At 38.1% G+C, this 19209-nt stretch overlaps 2 protein-coding genes and 3 pseudogenes across 4 annotated transcripts in view; 2 read left to right on the top strand and 3 right to left on the bottom strand.

The window, feature by feature from the left end:
• Positions 1-19209, bottom strand: part of LOC149050645 (uncharacterized) — a 404897-nt pseudogene that overhangs the window by 80621 nt on the left and 305067 nt on the right. The gene's annotated exons all lie outside the window — the stretch shown is intronic.
• On the bottom strand, positions 1375-2913 carry LOC113673345 (uncharacterized; annotated as a pseudogene).
• Positions 3314-4101, bottom strand: LOC149050671 (uncharacterized; annotated as a pseudogene).
• Positions 7446-11102, top strand: LOC149050670 (uncharacterized). Of its 2 annotated transcripts, XM_089198196.1 has the most exons (4): positions 7447-7737; positions 8022-8060; positions 8842-9216; positions 9613-11102. In XM_089198196.1, the coding sequence occupies exons 2-4, from the start codon at positions 8042-8044 to the stop codon at positions 9750-9752; spliced, it is 534 nt and encodes a 177-aa protein (XP_089054322.1). In that variant the 5' UTR covers positions 7447-7737; positions 8022-8041; the 3' UTR covers positions 9753-11102. The 2 variants fall into 2 exon arrangements, with proteins under 2 accessions (XP_089054321.1, XP_089054322.1); XM_089198195.1 differs by having other exon boundaries at positions 7446-8060.
• LOC149050669 (uncharacterized) lies at positions 13828-19094 on the top strand. The gene is made up of 5 exons (XM_089198252.1): positions 13828-14270; positions 14641-14855; positions 15890-15956; positions 18415-18501; positions 18945-19094. Exons 2-5 carry the CDS (start codon positions 14764-14766, stop codon positions 19092-19094), a joined length of 396 nt encoding a protein of 131 aa, XP_089054378.1. The 5' UTR covers positions 13828-14270; positions 14641-14763.

The raw sequence follows: 19209 nt of genomic DNA, 5'->3' as shown, positions 1-19209 counted from the left end.
GTGAGCATGCATATATATAATATATATTATATATATATATATATATATATATATATATATATATATATATATATATTGTAAGCGCTAATATATGTCGCAGCGTTTGTCTCGTATTTTCTTTTGGGAAGAAGCAACGAGGAACCCGTATTAATAAACTGATATAGTTTTTGGATCTGGTGGACTCATGGGCAAAAACAAAAAATTAAAAATGTTGAAATATATATTTATTACCTACTTCTTTCGCCGATGCCTCGTTGGCGCAGCAGGCAGCGTGTCTCGTAATCCGTTGCAGGTTGCAGGTTGAAGGTCGCGAGTTCGATCCCCATACAGGGCACTTCCTCATTTTTTTTTTCTTATTTCTTAAACAGAACTGCTTGCCACAAACCATGATAAGATACACGGCAAAATTCTTTAATTTGCTTGCGGTAAAATAATTGAGAAGTCCTGCAAACGAATTCTGGCCTCAAGATCGATCCCATGAACGATTTTCAGGTCACGCGGCTGACTACCAAACCTCATGAAGGCTTCATAGAATTTATATTACAAGGATCATACTTGAGGTAATTAAGCAGGAAAAATTGAAAGGTATCACTTTAAAAGTTTGCGTGTAATTATCTCTTACTCCCTGGACTTCACTGTCTGGTTTCCACTCCCCCACAAAATCGAACAGAAGTAGGTTTCCATTCCCCCGCAAATTTGAACAAAAGAAGTAGCGGAAAGTGTGGGAACGAGATGACGGCCGGTTTGTTTAGTCTCTCACCTGTATTGAGCGATCACTTAAAGCGATCACTTAAAGTTTAACTACTCAAAGTCGATGTTAGCACTATTTTTGAGCGAGTGTTGGTGGTCAATTTACGGCATGAAGTGCCTTTTTTATCGTTTTTTTAATATCCAGGTTTTGGGACTTTCGCCTCGCTATTCCCCATGGCTGACCTCATAATGCATGTTTGACTGTACTTATTAGCGCGACTCAAAACCAAAGTAATAATCAGCCGAAGTTACCGCGGCATAAGGAAAAAGAGAGTTCGTTTTATCTTAGACCGTTGGTTAACAGTGTGGCGTGAGTGTTATGTTCTGCATCACTGGTTTTCTTTTATAGCTACAGTTGTTCCTTGATATGTCTCGAACAATTCACAAGCCCAACTTATTACACAGTGAAAAAAAATGATGCAAGTCTTCTTTCTTACAAACTACCATGTATCCTAATTGGAAAGCTAATCGGTGCATCAAATTTGTGAGAAACAAAAACTCCGCATGAAAATGAGTGTATTGTTTAGTGAGCTGAATAACTTTGGTTGGTTTATAAATGAATGAAAATAGCTGCTTAAATTAAGCAGCCACTTGAGACTCAAAAACTGTCTTTGTCCCGTCCTGTCAAGCTTGATTGGTACTTGAAGCACTGTTGCACTGGCTAGACAGCGCTGACCTTGACGGAAAATAACGACCTCCTTCGGATTGCAGGTCTTCATTGGCCCCCATAGCTACGACAGAGATCTTTGGCACCATCGGCTCGTCGGGTTTCTTCGTAGTCCTCTCCGGGCCGGCACCGAAATGAAAAGAAGAGTCGGGGGACATTTGCTCCGCATAAATGGCTATTATTTTAGTGAGAAAAGACACTGATGGGGAATTAAAGACACTGAAATGCAAATACCAGCTGTACTCATCGTCCACAGCAGCATTCTCCGAAGTTTTTGGCGAAGGGCACGAACGATCATGATTGCATGTTATGGAAATTTCTTTCGATTTCGGTCCAACAACAGAATTTGGCGGATGCAACTTTGTGTTGATATTTAGACTTCGCCGAATTGTGTCCGCTCGAACGGACGTAGCATTTGACACTGTATGTATCACCTGGCACGTTTGTTCTTTAGAATTTGCGATTGCGTGTCTTTCAATAAAAGATTTTTTAGTGTCAAATGAGCAACTGAGTTCACTGATGCCGTCTGGGTTAGCGTTATCCGCCCCCCTGTCTAATTCTGTTGTGGCCAATTCTAATTCTTCCTCCTTGCGTGATATCGGGTGTTTCGTAATTCTCTCATGTCACGCATATTTACGCCGGCGTGAATACCGAGACTTTTCCTTGTGTTTGGTGTCTACAGTCACTAAACTTTCACTTGAAACTTTTCTAAGTGAGCTCGTCTTTCTTTTTAAGACCCTTTCGTGGTTTGAAGATGATTTCTCGCCGTTTGAAATAGGAATCTTCTTTGTAGGAATGTGTATTTTTTGAATAATCCGGGGATTAGATCGTTTCCTCTCAGAAGAGTTGCTAATCGCAGCATATTTACTTTCCTCGACACCTCGCGCCTTGCCGCTCCAAGATTTCTCTTCTTTTACGCTCATAAAATCCAAAAAAGGATTCACCTGAATATTTGTTGACGCATTCCCGTCAGTCAACAGGATAGTTGCACACTCTTCATTCCACAGTCGTTTGGCCTCCAAATAAGGTGTTCTGTCTTTGAGATTTCGCACATCTATGTCAACTTGTAACTTATTCAGTTCGCTAACTATAAGCTTCACTAAAGTGGCGTTACCTGTGCGAACGGAATGCATGACTGGAGTGTTTCCGTCGTCATCTCGTAGGTTCAAATCAACGTCCTGTTTAGCGACATTAACCAGTAGTCTAACAATATCTTCTCTGTCGTCGATGCAAGCCCCAGACAGCACATGTCGGCCCTTTTTATCAACGATGTTTACATACGAACCGTGCTGCAACAAGAGTTTGAGTAAGTTGTTACGTGTGCGACATTTCTCGTCAGGTAACTGCGTAGCATGCATAAGAGGAGTCAAACCCTGTTCGTCCACAAAATTCAGGTCAAATCCGCTCTCAATGAGATGCCGAGTTTGATACATTCTCTCGTCACAAATCGCTTCTTTAAGTCTGGTCGTAGTTGGGTTGTAAGACTTTGCTCTCATGTTGTCTAAGAGAAACTTTTTTCGAGCTTTGATCTCTTGTCGGTCCAATATAGTGCTCTTCTTCGATACAGTTGCTACACTGAATAGCGTCAAACGAAGCAGAAAGCTGTATTGCCTAACTAGTCGCGGTTAGTTAACCTTTGACGACTAAAGATCTAACAGACAGACAATAACTTTTTAGCATTCAGGGGCTGAAAACCTCTAACCAAATGATAGAAAACTCAAAAGAAGTAATTATAAGCAAGTCAGACGAAAGAGCCAAACAGACGAAACTGGAATCCAAACGAATCCAATCTGGAATCCAATTCAAGATGGCTGCTTTATTTTCCTTTTACGCTTTAAACACAGACTGCTTCACAAAATTTAACTGAGTCGCGCTGTGCCATAACTTATGACTTATCTACCTTGAGAACAACTTAAATAGTTCCTTTTGAATATCACTCTTAAAGAAAGAATAGAGAACTGGATTGGCAGCAGTGTTGGCAAGCAGCACCAGATAAACCATATATCTGAGCGTCCCAGTGAAAGGACATAAATTAATGAGAAAGCAGAGACAGTGGTAATTCCCTCCGAGGTACGTGATATTGAAAGCGGTCATCACCAATATGATCAAGACTGTGGAACTCCTGTGTTGCATTCTGATTACTGCAGGTGGCTGGATGTTCTGTCCACTCGTGTTCATAGCATGGTTGTGGCGGACTTGAGCAATCAGTTCCCTGGTCTGGCGGTTGACTTTCCAGGCAATGCGAAGGAGATGAGAAGTCGCAGCGACAAAGATAACAAGGGGCAGAATCTGTTAAATGAGAACTCGGGATGTTTCCACGAACATGGTAAATGTCGGATTGTGATTGTAAGTGAAGATGGAAGGCAAAAAGAAGAGTGGAAATGGGCCATTCCAAACCGTAATAATCATCACACATACAGTTTCTTTCGTCATGTAAGACATGTACCGCAAAGACTTTCTGATGGCAAGGAAGCGGTCGACCGTCATGGCGAAGAGATTGGTGTTGGAGCAATACAAGAAGGCGAAGGTGACTCTGAAAAAAGAGACCAGCATGGGTGAGGTCGACGGCGTAGAAGAATTTGGCGCCGAGGTTTTGTCATGATGAAGTAAATCACAAGACCGTTGCCAGTCACAGTGACTAAAATTAGCACCCATCTACTCACCCAAAACCATATATCAGGCATGTCAACTGACCAAAAAAGAGCAAACAAAAATGATAGATATTTTGAAATATGAGGGAATCTCAAGATCTTGCCATTTGTTTGATCATTTCGTTGAGGAGAATCATATGAAAATAAATATTTCCAAATTGTTGTCATGGTTCTTACTTCAGCTGTACATACTGAATATTAAGATGAGTGGAGCGGACTAAATTTTGCGTAAGAACTGCTAACTACCCGTTGATCGCAAAAACTGAAAGCTGTAGTGTATAATTTGCCCCAAAACACATTTTTTTAGGAATAAGTGGAATATTCTTCTATAGAGTGAAGTAATTCCAAGGGTGTTTCATTTGGGGTTTTGCACAATGTTACAGTTAGCATTATCAACAAGGTATTTTCAGCCGCATCAAAATTAGTCCATGGTTACTTAAATCAGTCCAGAGTAAATTTGGGAATCATGCATAAAGGTTTGAGTGTATTGAAGGCGTTTGAATCTAGCAGTTCAGAGATTACAAACTGTGGTGTAAAGATGAAGCACCGAAGATTAATTTTTTGGATTTACATCATTGAGGTTTTTTTTTCAAACAACAGGGCATTTTGCCCGCAAAAAGCATTGGTTCTGATTATGCTTAAGCCTACCTGATATCAAAATTTGACAGAAATCGAGTATAGAGGCCTTTCTGCGATGCTTTTAATCACCGTGCGCAAGCCTAGTTCTGCATGCATGATTGTGTGTCAGTTTTGAGCAGAGGTTCATGTCGGTAACAGATTGGGCTAATTCATTTCAGTTTAAAACGAACTTTTTACGCTACCCTGGAACGCCTTCAGTTGTTTACATATCAAAAAGGAAGCCTTTCTCGTCACTTTGTTCTTGAAGAAAACCTACCTGCTAATGCTTTTGATTGAAAAGTTGGCTGATTTCTGCTGTTAACTCCAAAGTTTCGCTCTGCGACTAACTCACGGCTTTCGGCGGCTAATTTGGTACTTTTTGGGGGCATTATCAAGCGAGCTCTAAGGAAGTCGGCTTACTGTGATTTCTCCTCTCGTTATCATGGAAATTTCGTTAGTTAAGTTGTGTCTTAGTGAAAACCAATGGAAAATCGTAAAAACGCAAACGACTACCGAAGGTGAATCAAAGTTTTCTTTGAAACGCAATTGCGCGCGGTGTTCCATTTACTTAAGTTATTGAACTGGGTGCTTGCAGTTTTTAAATAAACTGTTAATTGACGGTAAGTTAAAATCTGTCGCGTCATTTTTTGAAAGCAATCGGAACACGGAGGAAATTGGCCGTCATGTAAGGCGGTTTAACCAAACTTTTTCGTCTTTTCGATTGAAGGTTCAAGATGAAACCATACCTTTAGAATCTATCCATCACCTTTCCTCTTTGAACTTAATTGTCTTAATTATTCTTGCACAGAGGGACGTGTTCCTAAGACGCTGCAGATCTGTAATTGACACCATTATGATATACCTCGTCGCTATCTTCAGTCGAATTTAAAAAAATGCGGTTTTTCAGTTTTGGACGGTCCACTTGAAAAGAAAAATTGATCAGAATAACAACCAATGTCGGTTTCAACCTTAAATGCATGAGTAGCACATGAAAATCTATTGCATCATTGACTGAAAGTCGCCGCAACAAGTTCATTTTAGAATTGACCTTCATTTTAATGCAATCTGCCAACTCTGTGGCGTCTTTTCGATCATCGTAGACAGTTTTCTTAATTTTTGAGGTTTACTTTCACTCATCATAAAAACCTTTTACTTATTTCCTTTTGTTTATCACTGAAAAAAGATCGTTTATCTTGTTCTCCTCGTCAAGAAAGAAACGCATCGAACCCAACAAAATTACGAACTTTGTTCATTGACAGTTCAGTGAGGAAACCATGTAGTCAACAATGATATCAATTCACTACGTAATAATGAAACAATTTTTTTGTGTTTCTTTATTATGGTGCTCGTTTCGAAATACTTCACTTCCACGTTAACTATCGATTATCAAAACCGGCTGTATATTTTAAGTGAATTCTGTTTAGGCCTTCCAAGGTGAGCTCGCCGTCCACTTTCCAGATAATTCACTTTAAAGAAATGATGACGTTTACTTTTCAATTAGCTGGGACTCAAAGCTCCAATCGGGTAAGCTGTCTCTATGGTCATCTCACGGTCTTTGTTTAGACAACATCTGTGTCTTATTTTTTTTAGAAGCCGACATTTTTTTCTCTCCTGATAACAACTGCAACTTAAATTTGCCAACTTCAGCGTTGCATGAAAAGGCTTGATTAATATGCAGCTTTGCTTTTAATTTTGTCTTCCAGATGAACGCCGCTGATAAGTGAAACGACGACCTCTTTTACTACAACGGAAAGTCATTTTGATATCAACCACTTTAAGAGCTTTTTCGTAAACCTCCATGTTGGGCGGACGATCTGTATCAAGATAAGTGTTTGCGGTAGGCCTAATTTAACAGAAAAAGTACTGGTTTCAAATTACTTCGGCAAAGTTTGGACGGAACCTACGTACATTGCCTTCCAGTGAGCACAGTGCATACTCTTTTAAGCGGTATCAGTTGCTATCAACCCCGTTATTCAGTTGAGAATTAAACCTGGGCACAGTTCCCGAGCATAATATCAGCTTGTTTACGAAGACAGTGTTAGTGCAAACTTTTAAGTCTTAGCTCGATAACCGGGCTGGGGTATTCATAGGAGATACTTTCAACCACGGTTACAATCGTGCTGATCAGACTCAAAGGCCTAACGGTTAGTCCACTGGACTCCAGATCGAGAGGCCTGGGTACGAGGCCTGACCGGCTCATCGTGTTATGTTCTTAGGCAAGACACGTGACTCTTGCAGTGCCTCTTTCTCTCTTTGTAGGTTGGTATCTGCGAATTGTCAAAAAGACGTGACGAGATACCAGTGGTAAACTGTGGCGATTAGCATCCCACCCTGGTCCCTTCATGCTACAGATAAATTCAATTCATGTGCAACTTGGACGGAGATCAGACCACTTTCCTTTACCCTTTTTTAACCATGTTGGCTCGCCTGAATCAGGTGTTATTTTGCGATAGATGCCGCATTAATGTGCGAGGTTTTTCTGCCATTATTGTCTGAAAGAAATGTCTATCAGCTTTAAGCATGTAATAAATATATATTGTTTGTTTTCAAGTTATAACACTTCCGGTGAAGTGAAAAGATCGCACGAAAAAAAAAAAGAGCCCCAACCAACAAAAACGGTTCTGTTTCGGGATGACCTACTAAGCATAAGTGACTAGTACTCTGACTGGTTGAAAACTTCATATTGATCATTTAAGCATTGGACAGCACTCTCGCTCGGTTTACCGGCAGAACATCCCACGCGCGATGTTGGGAGAACTTCAAAAAGTTTTGAATCACCAGCCGAGAGCGAGGGACTTTTGAACTTTGCGAGTTTCTCACAGACATCCTAAGAGAGTTATTACCCAACTACTTTTAAAAATTAGATCAAGATTGATCGGTTCAGAGAACCATAGGTGTTTGACCAATCAGTACACATAGTATTCCAATTTGTTTTGTTTTGCTCTTTGTTCTTGGTGACTTGCATTTAGGTACGACGTGTTCTGAAGGCTAAATTCCAACAGTTATGGAGCTATTTGGTGGAAAAGTGTGGACGAAATCAAAACAATGAAGGTAAATTTATCGAAAATCATCCTCCGGAAATAAGGACTAAGGATTAAGGATTAAGTACCTGTCTGATTAAGTTTTATTGTCACGTGATTACCTTCTGGCTTCTGTTGCACTTCTGCATGATTATCTTTTAAAGAAAAAAAAGGAAGGAAAAAAATTACTATCTTTGGTGATGTTGATTATATCTTCATACATGATTCACCCATCCACAAATCACTGATATTTACAATGATGAAGATAAATACTATTCGAGTATGTTTGACTAATGTCATTGCTGTTTTCCAAAGGCCAAGATCAGGGCGTTGAAATGCAAGTCATCGAAGAAGGTATGAAATATTTACTCGGCTCAAGTAAACATGGGGGAAAGTCGCTCGATTTCCTAAATCGCTCGGGTAAATCTGAAACGAAGAGAGACAGAATGCTATGAAGAATGGATGGGCAAAGCTGAAAATATGAAAACAGTTTTACGTATTTTCTTGATTAAAACGTCTGGGCGAAACTGCTTATTTAGATCTGAACGCCGTAAGCGTATAATTGAGGTTTAAATCGAGGTTCCGCCCTTTAGTTTAAGTCTCGCTTTCAAGTAACTACACTTAATTAAAGAGCACTGTTGTCAAATTTATACAAGAAAATGTTCAAAGGAAAAAGAGTAATCCCTGTAGAATAACGAGCGACAAGTTTTTACGACTGGAAAAAGTGAAATTCGTGCCGTATTGACCGACTACTCCTTGAAGTCGGAGAATGAGCGAAGAAAAATCGGCGTAAAGTGACAGGAAACTAAATCCCGTCAATAGCCGTCTCGACTCGTATAAACGCCGGGGTTACCTAGTTAAATTTAAAATAAATTCCGCGGATGTTTAATGAAGAAAATGCGTAACAATCGTTGTTAACTTATTTATTTTTCTTGAAAGAGCTGCTACCCAAGTTTTTGTTCCAATAAAGACTATTGCCCTTTCGTTAGAGTTTATGTCAAACAACAGTGCACAAGATCAATAAAATGTTATGATATACTCTTTGATTTTAAATGATATACTGAAAATGGTACTAAAGGAAGTAGCACCCGTGGTACAATCCACTTTTTATTTTTTAAAACTTTTTTCTTTACAGTTCAAATCCAACAAGACGCAGAGAGTGATGACAGCGATGACAGTGACGAGGAATCGAGAGATCAAAGTGAGCATGAGGAAAACGCTGAGCAGGCCGAGCATGAAGAGCCCGAGGAGAGAGCTGTGACTGAACAAGAAGAAAAACCCGAGGAAGACCACGAAGACCCATCAGAGCTGAGAGACGAAACTAGCAAACAAGAAGAAGAATCAGAAAACGAGTTCAAAGAATGCGAAGAGGAAGCGGAAGATAACATGGAACATGTACCTGACAAACAAAAAGAACAACTAGAAAAGGAATTCACAGAATGCGAAGAGCAAGAGGAAGATAACATGGAAGATGAGGCTGGGGAAGGCGACGAGTTAATTGTGAATAAGGGTATGTTTATCAGCCCTCTGCTTCTTTTAAAAAAAGAACTTTGATATATTGAGATTATTTTCATCAATTTGGAGGACTATTGGTGAACGATCTCTCTTCATTTTATACCTTAAACAAATTGTTAGCTTCTACAATTTCGTTACCTCCCTTGCCCTGCTTAACTACGTTCAGCGGTTTATTCGAATAGTGAAGGAACTTTTCCTCATTGGAAAATCTTGGAGCGGTTTTTCGTTCAGCAGTGACAGGAAGCGCTTTTGCGAGGCTTACGTTGTACTACGGTGTCCCAATTTATAACAATCTCGCTATCAATTAGTCTAAGCAGAATCTAAGTATTTAACACACAGTACGTGACTGAGTGTCTTCTTTTTTTCCTTGTGTCATGTGATTATGCAACAGATAAACACCAAGCAGATGATAATCTCCCAGCAGCCTCTGGGCGAGAGTCTCCAAGAGCACCGCTGGCCACGTTTGATGATGACTCCGACCTTGATTTTTTTTACCCAGCGCTCGATGGTATAAAAGAAACGAGTGTGTAAACAACAACACTGTATTCTCAGAAGAGTGCATTCGTTATGTAAGAGAAGTACATGTACCTTAAGTGTTGCATTTTTTTCTTGTTTAACAAATGAACTCTAAAATCGATTGCGTAGGTAGGTGTTTGGCCCCTGTAATGACTTTGAAATACTTCAACAAACAGTAGTTTTCGTACATAGTGTCAAAATACGAGCCTGTTGGTTTATGTGAAAATGTAAGTGCTCGTGTCGTGTTACACCAGATACATATGGATTATGATTCAATAGGCTAAATGTAATAAAAAAACGTGTAAATGTGTTGTTTAGTTAGGTTTTCGACTGTATATGTAATACTTTGTACATGTACTATTAGAGATCAAAATTATGTTAAGTCCCTTCAGCAGTAGGTAAGCTTTGAATTGGTATAACTTAAATTATTTTAGAGGCCCATCTCTGTCCTTTGCAGTAATATTACTTCAGATAACACTTCATTAACGAGAGTGAACTTTAAAATTGACAAACAGTGCTTGCTTTATTGGCGGATACCCGAATCAAAGATCGGAGAGCCCTTTTTTTTAATTAAAATTTGAGTAATTACTAAACTTAAAGTTACAATCGATTTCTCGCTTAAGCGTAATGTTCAACGTAACCTACATATCTTATATATTCGCCGGGTAGATGGCTGTCTTGTATAACGTTACTAAGCCATATATCCTATTTAATCTAACGCTGTTATCAATACCTTACTTATGATTTGTTTAATTCAACTTAAACATCTGAGATTTTCAGTAGATGGCTGTGTTATATTACAATGCTAAGCCATGAATCATATTTATTCAAATTTTCAATTTGAATTTACCATAATATTATCAGCTATGATTTGTTTAATTCAATCTTGACAACAGATAAAATATGACATAAGTTCCGTAGATGGCTGTTGTATAGCAATGCTAAGCCATAATTCGCATTTATTCAATTTGAAGTTAAGTACTCAGTGGCAGGCTGTATTGAATAGCAATGTTAAGCCATGAATCATATTTACTCAATCTGAAGTTACCATTGATTTCAAGTTACTATTGACAGCTTACTCATAATAGTTTCATTACAAGGTAACTTCTTATATATTACGTAGATGGTTGTGTTGTATTACAATGCTAAGCCATGAATCATATGTATTCAATCTAAAGTTACTATTGATATCTTACTCATGATTTGCTTAAAAGAAAAAAAAAAGTAATTAGTAGATGGCTGCGTTACTTAACAATGCTAAGCCATAAATCTTATTTACCCAAAAGAAAAAAAAAAGTAACATCCTATGTAATTAGTAGATGGCTGCGTTACTTAACAATGCTAAGCCATAAATCTTATTTACCCTACTGCACGCATGTACTAAGTGCTCAGGTCAGATGATGCACTTGTATCTGGCTCATTTATTTATTTATTTGGATTTGTTGTTATCTTGACTCATAAGTAAATTTTGCAGAAGCTTCCACAAATCAAAAGGAAAAAGGTATTACTGACGTAATACAGAAAGACAGGAGGACGAACATCAAATAAGTCATATGTATCAGTCAATCTCTTTTGGTTCATGTTGAGCTAACGAATGAAGATGCTATTTACGGATACAAATGGAAGTGTAGAATGCTGTATATTGTCAAGCTCGTCTGCCTAAGTAAATAAAAATCATAAAAAAATGTGGTTTATTTTAGATGACTATCCATTAACCATTGACCCCTAAGAATGATTAGCATCTAATTTCTCCCCTCAGTCAAACAGTAAGGTCATGAGAATAAAGGAAATGATCACCAGCTTAAGAAGTTCTCAATTGTTTAACAAATTCTCCTCGTCTGCATCTTATAAACATGTACAGAAGACAACATGGAGAATATGCCTACTGCTGTTAGGTTGTATATCTATCAGCGTAGAAGACATAGGTGAATTTTTGTTGATTAAAAAACTTGCCGCATCTCAATAAAATGCCATAATTATCCCAAATTTTCTCATTCGGTCTGATTGCCCACCCCAAACCCAGAAAAAAGTTGTAATCAGGACGGAGTATTTTGGCAGACTGCATAGAGCTAGAAATGTCATTAGTAATGAATAAAATAGTCTATTTCAGCTCTATTCATCCGTCAGTGTCTTTACATGTGTGAGAGGGTATAAGGAAACGTTTGACCTGATATGTCGCAGATTACCAAACCCATATTTGCAAGTAAACAATCAGAAACGCAATCTAACATCCCTCCAATCCTACGATATTTCGTCTCTGTCATGCCACGACCAAGAGATATTATATTGTTTTATAATCTCATGGCCACGATATCATGGCCACTTTCAAATTAAATAGAAAATAACACATAGGTGTGCATAGTTATGGAATCTCTTTTCAAATTTCTCATGGAATCTCTCTTCAAATTTCTCGTTCGCTGCGCTCACTCGTGAGATAACAAGTTGAAGACGTTAAGAGAAATTCCATATCTCCAAGTAGCCATGTATGATTTCTTTTCATTACATAAACACCGTTGGCTTTTATATTACTAGCAAGAAAATTCGGCGAATGACCTCTGATGAGAATGGTGAACAACACCTCGCCACTTAGGGCCTTTTTACATGGAGGTGGGGGACCCCAGGTAGGTGAGGTAACGCGCCTAGGTGGGGTAACCCGCCTTTCCATATAATCTCTCATTTTATCTTGATCACGTTTTCATGATAGGTAGGGTAACCCGCCAAGGCAGGTTGCCCTTTCTGCCAGGTAGGGTAACCCTGTCAGCCGGGGTAAACGTCTCAAGGTAGGCTAACCCTCCCAGCCGGGGTCGCATTCATGGAAAAAACCTCAAAAGCTAAACACGTGTTTTAAAACTTTGAGCATTTCCTAGACGTCTCAAGGCAGAAATCACCAGAAACCGCAACGGACACACGAGAGTGTAAAATGTTCACATATCGGAATATTAGGCGTTGTAAATCGACCATATTTCGTTTCCCAAACTATTCCTTATAACGTATAAGTCTACGATTCCTCGCGTAATCTAAAACCGCGTAACACAACGCGTGACGCTTTCATGAATAAATACATACATGTCCGAGAATTAATCTTTCGTCTTTCTCGAGATGTGAGCTTGGGACGCTTATGCTCAAACTCCCTAACTGCAAGCGCAACAACAACCTCAAGAAACCTCACCCCAGCACCCCGGGGTTGTAGGATTGCATGTAAACGTGTTTTATTTTTCGACCACGGCTAGGCGGGTTACCACACTGTAAATGTAGGTTTTATGACTGCGAGACTTGGTACAAAACTTCATTATTTGAGTTTAGCTGGTGTTTACAGGTTGGAAAAAAAATATATGTATAGATAAATATTGCCGCCATAACTAGACTTGAGAGCACTCCTACTCGCTATTAAATTGTATGTTTGTGGAAGAGTGCTTAAACATTGACATTAGCTGACATAGAATCAGTGGAGTCGGAGTTCTTAAATTTGCGTTGTATTTTGAGCTAAAAACCTCCCAGAAAGGGAGTTAAAAAAGACTTCAATGAGGAACTCGAAAAAAGTGTTGAAGACAAAAATAGTATTAATATAAGCACGTCAACACAATTTGCACCACATACGTGGCAAATAATTGACTTGAAAAGAGCGATGTTGTTGACTGTCAGATTCTGAAGCATTTTCACTGAGAAACACGCGCAGCGTGGAGAGAAGAATTTGAACCATCTACACTGAACAACAATCGACGGGACGAGTTTGCTGGGGATAAACAAAATTTGGAAATCACTCCGACAGAAGTGTTAAACAAGACCATATCGCAGTCCGCAGAATCCCTTGAGTTCCAGTGCTGCTAGTATTTTTCATCAACTCTGATTCCTGAAACTGAAAAATTGTAAAACTAATGAGACGAACTGATTTGAAATCTCAAAGTGATTAGCATTTTTAACTTTCTGTGTGTTCGTTTCCACGTGATGAGGTTTGTAAAACAGTTCTTATCGGCATAAAAGGTGATAGTCTTGTTTTTCAACCATAATGTATCCCTTTGTTTGTTGTGTATTGTAACTCTCGTCATCTTTTCGCGCCGTTTGTTGACTCATACTATTCTTCTCACGGCCACTCCATAGATGCCTGACATATTTAATCGCCGTAACTTCAAAATAACATCACTTGAGATTTTACTGAATTTAGAAAGAGTAACTAACTAGACGTACCTTTCTGGTACGCGTCGGCAGCAAATCAGGCTCGTTTTGTTATCGCCAGGGGTATATTGGCTCGACTGCGTGCCAAAATGGTACGATTAGGTGAGAACTGGGTGAAATATCTATTAGATCATGCAAGAAAGAACACGTGGATGATTGTCGCGAGCGCTGGCGCTGGCAAGAAGAGCGAGAGCTTTTCAACAGGCTGTATTTTAGTGCAAAGCAAAAAGGCAAAAAAGGTTATGAACTTCAGTGCCTACAGAGGATGAAGTCCAACATCATATCGCAATCTGCCGCTTCAATTAAACAATGGTCGAAAGTAAAAGTGAGGATTCTGTTACAACTGCAAAGAGAGCTGAGGTGAGCCTGTATGTGTTATCATTTCATCGGGCGATACGATCCTTTAAAAGTTTCAGTAGTCTTACTTTAAAAATCTTTCTCGTGCTAAACAGGTCATGTGTTTTGCTGTGGGTTTTTGGTAGATGTTTGAAAGCTCTTCGTGGGTAAACAAACCATGCCTTCCTCGAGAGGTCGATTATCGTCGTGGACAAACTCGTAAGAAATACACCATTTGCTTGATAGCTGTTAGTTCAATATGGCCATCGTGAAAAAAACGAAAAGTGATTGTGAGTAAGGAGTGTTTCCTTGTAACTGACTATTTAATACGCAATCAGGTTTGGGGAATTTGATTTTAAAAGTGTTGCATTAATATGGCCAACTTTAATTACAGGAAAAGGAAAGTGGAAAGGGAGCATGCCTGTATGTGTCCTCAGCAAAAAGTTCAGATTCAACAACAATCATCATCAAGAAGCTGGAGGCCATAAGGATTTACTGTTAACATTAGGAATCAAGCATGGCATCGGCTTCACAGTTATGTGCCTCCATGAGGATGGCTCTTATTGTGTTGGAAGACTGTGAAGAAAACAATTTCATTGAGACTATCAAGTAAGTATCCCCTTTCTTTGTAAGTCTTTCCACTCTTAAATACTTCATTGTGAGTGGTCAAATAAAGTTCAATTAAATGCATGATAACAAACACAAAAAATTATGCACTTCTGATAGGCTAAAAACAAGTGCATTTTTCATGCAGTACAAGTGCAAAGTTGATCAGAAACACAAGTGCAGATTATAAATAGTATGCTGTTAAAATTGTGAATAAGAGCTTGTAAATTTTTCAAAGACTACATGTGTACAAATTGCACTTGCCTTATGCTCTCTTGCAATTATGTTATCATTGAAAAATTTACTTGTGCTAACTATTACCAAATTGTTTTGAGGAGTTATTACATGAACAGGATTCCTTTAAAATGTTGTATGGACTACGTGCAACTGCATGAGTTAGCATTGCAAAGATTTCACATTGCGGATTGTAGACAATAAGTGACAATAATTAATAAACTTAAGGGTAATTTTCACTGGCTTTTTGAAGCTTTTAACTATAAATTCTCTCTGAACATTTTGCTTTCAGTAACTTTCCACTTGTTTGCTTTTCTATAGAAGTTGATGTAAGTGTTCTAAAAGCAGTATTCATTTTTAATTCATAGGAATAAAAGTTTGAATTCGATGTAATCTTCGCTACACCTCAGACCAAAAAGCTATGCTTTTTCTCCTTTTTCTCTCAACAGTTAGTGTCCTTTTCTTGACTTTTTAACTACAGTGTAAGTTCTGCTAAAATTGTGATTTCAAGATTTTGTTGCACAAAAATACTTGGCTATAGGATGCACCTCAATTTCAGCATTAACTTTCCAACCGAGGAAAGAATTTTCTTGTAAAAACCATGTGCCTTAGAGCCAAGAAACTATGGTAGATTCTCTTTGAACATTTTGCTCCATTTCTTTCTACCAAAATTTGTCACTATGTATTTTGCAGTGTTTGTTTCCCAAAATCTGTGGAAGATTCTTTCTCTCCTGGACAGTCATGGCCTCAGTGGCTGTTTCAATGAATATACTTGGTCATCATTACCTATTTTGTTTCAGCAGATCATCAAAGGATGATGATACAACAAGCACACACCCATTGTATTTATTTCTTCTGGACCCCTGTCAGGTAAAGCTGTTCCTTTCTCCCTAACCTATATCACCATGGTAACTGGCCAAAGTAGCCCTCTCTTATTCCTTATTAAGGGTTAAAACCAGTTATAACACATGTTGGAAACATTGTGCCCTTACCAAAAACAATATGCACGGAAAATGTTGACCAGATAAAGGTAAATATTACTTGAATGGACCAATCAGAGCACTTTGTTTTGCACCAGGTAAAGTTTACATGACTGGAGTAAACTTTACCTCTAGCAATTCGCAAAACAGAGCACTTGTTGGCTGTAGTGGCGCAGGATAATTACATTCTTTCAATTGTAGCTTCCTAGAATCAAATTTTGCAATTTAAAGGTGAAATAAGGTGCAAAACCGATCAGCTTTTGAATAGAATGGCACGCTCTTAAATTCATTAAGATTCAGTGAGTGACATGGCTTTGTCCGCAAAGTCATGTTTGTTTTAGCGTTGTATCAAACATTGTTGACATGAAGGTGTTTTATTGAAAGGTTCTAGGTGATAAGTTTGCACACTAGCAAACCAGGCATGCAATCTAATTCCGCAGCAATCCTAGCATATGTTAGCGACCTTGTTGGCGGCATAACTTGCAAGTTTGTGATCGTTCATTGAGCTGCCATGACAATGTGCACCATTACTTCCCTTTCCAAAATTCATTTTTCTTTACAAAGAGACAGAGCTGACCTCCTTGATCAGTAGAAAAAGAAGGGACTCTGCAGAAATGTAGGAATTGTTAAAACTAATTTTGAGAAAAAGAGAGTGGTTGAAAATTTATTGTTTATTGTACCTGTAATGACGAACCTATGTCATTGAAGCTTTACAGGCCAGTGATTTTTCATCTCCTCATCTTTTCCTAACGTCTTGCATGGGTTAATACAGTAATAAATTTAATGGTAGAAAAGTGTGGTGTATTGCATGCCTACCAAAAATAACAACCATACAGAGTCAAGGGCATGTACATGTACATGTACATGTACATGTAGGCACAACTTATATAATTTTGCCCCTTCTAAATATTGGTTCAAAGATTAATTTGCAGTGTGTGTTTGAATATGTTTCTTATGATACAGCTTGCAAATATATACTGTTGCAGAAGGCAATAACAAAAAGTACAGTTTTAGTATGTAATAGCTTTTTTATATAGGATAACTCAGCTACAGTAATGAATAAAGGGGGTAAGTTTCGAAAGAAACTGTGGTGCTGTGTTGGTGGGAGAGTATAGAAGGTAATTTAGTGTTAACAACTGAGTTAAAAAGGTAAATTAGCCAGCTTAAAGGGTAAAAAAAGCTGACGTTTCCAGCGTTAGCCCTTCATCGGAGCAATTCCAATTACTCTGATGTACTAATGTAGTAATTAACAACTCAAAGATTGACTGGTTTGAACTGTTCTCAACAATGATTTGATCTTTTTATTAAATCTTTTTTGCTCTTGATTGTAGTGTGCAATTTTTTTTTAGTTTTGATTGACAGTTGTTGCAGTGCTGTTATGACTATAAATTTACAAGTTTTTCCTGGATTCTGTCAGATACTTGATGCAAGAGCAGTACATTGATGAACTTGTGTTCAAATGCTTGACGCTGGAGTGTGATCTGGGAAGTGCAGTAAATTGCCTGATAACGCAACCAGGACAATAAACAGGTACATGTATCTATCATGTAGAGTTTGATTAAGTCATGCTTGCTTTAAAATGCCTTACATTATTTTTAGAGTATATTCAGAGTGACAGTGAATTTTGAGTGGTGTGTTATGCCTTAATCCCTCAAAAAAGACAAAGCAAAACAAAAGAGAGGGAAAAAAACCAGGACAGTTGTCAATTTAACAGTGGATTTCTTTTTTAAATTACCCAGCCAATTGGTATGTGCTTTGGGTCAAAAATTAATTAATGTTTTACTATTACTACTGGTACTAAGCAATGGAATTAACTGCAAGCAAATCAAACCACCAAACCAAATTCTTTTTAATAATTGGTAGCTCATTTTGTGAAACATCTTGGTTCTGGTTCTCAGTTTCTTCCTGGACATACAACTTTTCTGAAGCAAACACAAACAAAATTGAAATAATTTTAATTTTATGGCTCTCAACAACATTTTCAATATGCACACAGCTTCATTACTCAGTTATATTAATTATTATTAATTAGCTGTGTGCATATTGAAAATGTTGTTGGGAACCATACTGTTGTTGGGAACCATACACAATAATTGGTCCCTCTGATAAAATTGTAAGGTCACTTGAAGATTTCTTAAAATGTTCTCTCAGTTATAATTAGGTAGATTTTACTTCTATTCAGCTCATTTCCTTTTCATTTTATTGTGACATGCAGTATAGCCCTTTTCAGTCTGGTGAATACTTGCACACCTTGCAAAACAAAAATATAGTTGCCAAATAATAATGTGATTCATGTAGCTTTACAAGGGAGACATTGTCTTAAAAATTTCTTCAACATGTTGTTGCAGTTACTCCTAAATCAAAGAGGCCTGGCATTGTTAGAAAAAGGAAATTTGATGCAGATTTTCTATCATCAAGGAACAATGATTGTGAAGGTATGATTACTCCCATTAGTGACCAAGAAAGAATTTCTCCCGACAATATCAATACAATATTAAGCGGACAAGTGATGAAAATGAAGAAAAATATCAGTTAGGTGATTATAAGTTTACTCAATACCAAATTCTCCAAACTAACATCACAAGAACTGTATGGCAGACAGTGAGGAGAAATTGCTAATTAGATCTCGGGAGTTAAAGCTGCAAAAGGAGCCAACACATTTATAACTTGCAAGCCTTTGAAAACTGCATACCATGTGTTCCCTCAAAATTATAGTTTTCCCTGCTTATAACCCAGTTGCTTAGTTGTAGGTCAGAGTAAGTGGGCTAGTTGTAGCAACTTGTCTGCTTTATGTGTTTAGCACTTGTTTTGTAAGGATTTGATAATATTTTGATACTTTATATTTGAAAAGTTTTGGATTTTTGATGTCAACACCTAGAGCTTCAATGTGAACCAAAAGTTGGCTGCTGACATAATGTACAGTACTTACTTACAGTATATGGGATGGAGCAACTCATCCTGCAACCTAAATGAAGCACTCCTCCATCCCTGTTGGGACTGTTTTGGTTGCCCTTGTAATATTATGTAGTGTTAGTAGTACAATCGTGCACTTGAGGAGAACTTTTGAGATTACTTGAGCTTGTGGTTTTACATGTATGTGATGGTCTTATGCAGTACAGAATCCCTCTAATTCCAAGTTTTAA

Source organism: Pocillopora damicornis, chromosome 2, assembly GCF_964200805.1.
Source record: "Pocillopora damicornis chromosome 2, jaPocDami1.2, whole genome shotgun sequence".
Classification (NCBI taxonomy): Eukaryota; Metazoa; Cnidaria; class Anthozoa; order Scleractinia; family Pocilloporidae; genus Pocillopora; species Pocillopora damicornis.
This window is presented reverse-complemented; position numbering and strand designations above follow the sequence as displayed.

Bases quoted from the DNA above. Each gene is read 5' to 3' on its own strand.
- LOC149050670 (XM_089198195.1), top strand. From the start codon at position 8,000: ATGTCATTGCTGTTTTCCAAAGGCCAAGATCAGGGCGTTGAAATGCAA. The intron at 8,061-8,841 runs GTATGAAATATT...TTTTCTTTACAG, and splicing joins AATGCAAGTCATCGAAGAAG to TTCAAATCCAACAAGACGCA. The intron at 9,217-9,612 runs GTATGTTTATCA...ATTATGCAACAG, and splicing joins CGAGTTAATTGTGAATAAGG to ATAAACACCAAGCAGATGAT.
- LOC149050669 (XM_089198252.1), top strand. From the start codon at position 14,764: ATGGCATCGGCTTCACAGTTATGTGCCTCCATGAGGATGGCTCTTATT. The intron at 14,856-15,889 runs GTAAGTATCCCC...TTGTTTCAGCAG, and splicing joins AATTTCATTGAGACTATCAA to ATCATCAAAGGATGATGATA. The intron at 15,957-18,414 runs GTAAAGCTGTTC...ATGTTGTTGCAG, and splicing joins TTCTTCTGGACCCCTGTCAG to TTACTCCTAAATCAAAGAGG.